Raw genomic sequence first — 3245 nt, 5'->3', positions numbered from 1 at the left:
TTAGGGGTTTTGGGGTCTGGAGTTTTGGGTTAGGGGTTTTGGGGTTCGGGATTTTGGGGTTAGGGGTTTTGGGGTTAGGGTCTGGGGTTTTGGGTTAGGGGTTTTGGGGTTAGGGGTTTTGGGTCTGGGGTTTTGGGTTAGGGGTTTTGGGGTTAGGGGTAGATTTAGGGTAACGCTGTGTTATGTAGTAACGTAGCGAGTCTCACTCAGTGTTCAGCTGCGAGACGATGTCCAGGCTGGTGAACCCGCCCTGCAGGAAGCTCTGCTCGTATCGCTCCATCTTTATGGCTCGGAGCCACTCGGAGACTGAACCACAGGCCGAGAGGGGAGGGGGGACGCGCTGGTCCAACAGGTGCTGGGACGGGCTGAGAGACAGACAAGATTAATGAGACAGGAGGGTGGGGACACAGCTCCAGACTGTTAACATGAGAACGTTTTAATCAAACAAAGCCGACTGTCCGGGAGGGATGCTTTCAAACTAAACCTCCATAAAATATAAGTTCTTGGAGAGACAGAGTCTGGCTTTTAGTCTCTAGCGTGCGTCAAACACCAAAAACATTTCCCAAAATGCAGCTGGGCAGTGTCTTTCATCATCCCTGCCTGGTACACAGGACTATTTGTTGGATCAGTGTTGCCTGGCAACTCTGTGGAATTGTTGTTTTCACACTTTAAACAAACATGTCTTATGCTAAGCTAAGCTAACGATGTTCAGCACGCAGACGTGTGGGCGACATCAAACTGACCGTGTGACAGTCAGAGAGGAAGCTTCCTGCTAAGACTGTAACCTTCAAAATAAAAGCTCAGCGTGTACAGCTGCAGGTACGAGCCGACGTCTCTGCTCGACGGAAGCAGGTTTTTAAATATCTGGACTTTTTTTATTTGTAAACTGAAATCATGAGCAAACACAGGAGGGCGGAAGCCTCCGAGAGACAGACAGGATATTGCTTGAGCTGTAATCCAGGAATGTGATCTGCTCTGCACCTGCTCATGTAAAGAACGGTCTGTGTAAACTGCTGTCAATCACACAGCTGGCTGCCCCACAAGCCCCGCCCACAGGCTTTGTGTATGTGTGCGCCTTTGTCTGAGTGGCAGACGCCGACCTCTGACCTCTGACCTCCAGCAGCTGGTGCATAAGTGACATTCCACAGCTGCCAATCAACACCCCCCCCTTTAAAGAGGTGTGTTAACCCGTCTCACCTCGGACCCTCCTGATGCGTCACTTTTAGAGAGGCGGGGTTTCGGATCAGCCTGTCGAGCGCCGCCACCACGTCGCAGAACCTCGGCCGGTTGGCTCGTTCCTTCTGCCAGCAGTCCAGCATGAGCGCGTGCAGGGAGGAGGGGCAGTCCGGCGGCGGGGGCAGCCGGTAGTCCTGCTCGATGGCGTTAATCACCTGACGGAGAGAGAGACGGGTTAACCGTCTGTGACCTTGATATTTAAACTTAATGTCATTTATTTCATCTGGTTTTCACCGGTTTGTCCTGCGTTTAAAAGACAGATTCATAATTCACCTGCTTTTTAAAGGAGTTTTAACGGCAGACTGTTTTTTTGGCTGAATAAAGTGTTTATAAAATCTGAAGGAGCCCAGTTAGAAAATAATGCGAGTCTTTGACTGAAGTGGAGTTTTAGCATGCATGTGTCTCCGGGTCAAACTAAAAGCTGTGTTCCTTCTTACATCCTGGTTGCTCATGTCCCAATATGGCCGTTCTCCGTATGACATCACTTCCCACATGACGATGCCGTAACTCCACGCGTCGCTGGCTGACGTGAACTTCCTGCAGGTCAATGAAAAAAATCATGTTAAATATTTAACCCCACTGATCTTCGTCCCCGTGCTGCGACCTGCAGGGCGGACACTCACCTGTAGGCGATGGCCTCGGGAGCCGTCCAGCGAATAGGAATCTTTCCTCCCTGAAGAGACACAGACAGTTAGCTAACGGGAGGACGCTGGTAGCAATTCTTTCAAAATAAAAGCATGGTATATGCTATATGATAACAAAACCCTGGAGAGGTGCGCTGTTCCTTTAAGGCTCATTAGCACATAGCAGACTTACCAGAGAGCTGGTGTAGGTCGGGTCGGACGAGTTTTCAGTCAGGAACCTGCTGAGACCGAAGTCTGACACCTGAGACAAACAAAAACAAATGTATCATTTTCAAACTGACATGCAGACAGACAGGTGGGCAGGTAGCCCGGCATGGAAGACCGTCTCACCTTACAGACCAGGTTGGAGTTGACCAGGATGTTGCGAGCTGCCAGGTCTCGGTGGACGAAGCTCATGTCGGACAGGTACTTCATCCCCGCCGCGATCCCACGCAGCATCCCCACCAGCTGGATGGTGGTGAACTGCCCGTCGTTCATCTGCAGACAGACAGGTGGGAGGTGAGACACAGACAGACAGACAGACAGACAGTGAGACAGACAGACAGACAGACAGGCGGACGGACAGACAGTGAGACAGACAGACAGACAGACAGACAGTGAGATAGTGAGACAGACAGACAGGCGGACGGACAGACAGTGAGATAGACAGACAGACAGACGGACGGACAGGCGGACGGACAGACAGACAGATAGGTGGGAGGTGAGACACAGACAGACAGTGAGACAGGCGGACGGACAGACAGACAGACAGTGAGATAGTGAGACAGACAGACAGGCGGACGGACAGACAGTGAGACAGATAGACAGACAGACAGTGAGACACAGACAGACAGACAGACAGACAGACAGACAGTGAGACAGACAGACAGACAGACAGACAGGCGGACGGACGGACAGACAGACAGGTGGGAGGTGAGACACAGACAGACAGACAGGCGGACGGACAGACAGACAGACAGTGAGACAGTGAGACAGTGAGACAGGCAGACAGACAGTGAGACAGACAGTGAGACAGGCAGACAGACAGACAGACAGACACTGAGACAGGCAGACATTGAGACAGACAGGCAGACAGACAGTGAGACAGACAGTGAGACAGGCAGACATTGAGACAGACAGGCAGACAGACAGTGAGACAGGCAGACAGACAGTGAGACAGGCAGACAGTGAGACATTGAGACAGACAGGCAGTGAGACAGGCAGTGAGACAGGCAGACATTGAGACAGTGAGACAGTGAGACAGACAGACAGTGAGACAGGCAGACATTGAGACAGACAGGCAGTGAGACAGACAGGCAGACAGACAGGTTAGGCCCGTCTCACCCTCAGGAAACTGTCGAGAGCTCCGTTCTCCATGAACTCGGT

At 51.8% G+C, this 3245-nt stretch overlaps 1 protein-coding gene across 1 annotated transcript in view; it reads right to left on the bottom strand.

Annotated features, from left to right (window-relative positions):
* Nucleotides 1-200: 200 nt before the first annotated feature.
* Nucleotides 201-3245, bottom strand: part of LOC123966765 (ephrin type-B receptor 4b-like) — a 6437-nt gene continuing 3392 nt past the window's right edge. Inside the window, exons 4-9 of the mRNA XM_046042882.1 lie at nucleotides 2211-2357; nucleotides 2053-2121; nucleotides 1860-1909; nucleotides 1674-1773; nucleotides 1198-1391; nucleotides 201-365 (exon numbers count right to left, since the gene is read on the bottom strand). Coding sequence (XP_045898838.1) covers nucleotides 203-365; nucleotides 1198-1391; nucleotides 1674-1773; nucleotides 1860-1909; nucleotides 2053-2121; nucleotides 2211-2357 — 723 coding nt within the window. The 3' untranslated portion in view covers nucleotides 201-202. The remainder of the gene's footprint in view (nucleotides 366-1197; nucleotides 1392-1673; nucleotides 1774-1859; nucleotides 1910-2052; nucleotides 2122-2210; nucleotides 2358-3245) is intronic.

This window comes from Micropterus dolomieu, unplaced genomic scaffold (genome assembly GCF_021292245.1).
Source record: "Micropterus dolomieu isolate WLL.071019.BEF.003 ecotype Adirondacks unplaced genomic scaffold, ASM2129224v1 contig_14183, whole genome shotgun sequence".
NCBI lineage: Eukaryota > Metazoa > Chordata > Actinopteri > Centrarchiformes > Centrarchidae > Micropterus > Micropterus dolomieu.
This window is presented reverse-complemented; position numbering and strand designations above follow the sequence as displayed.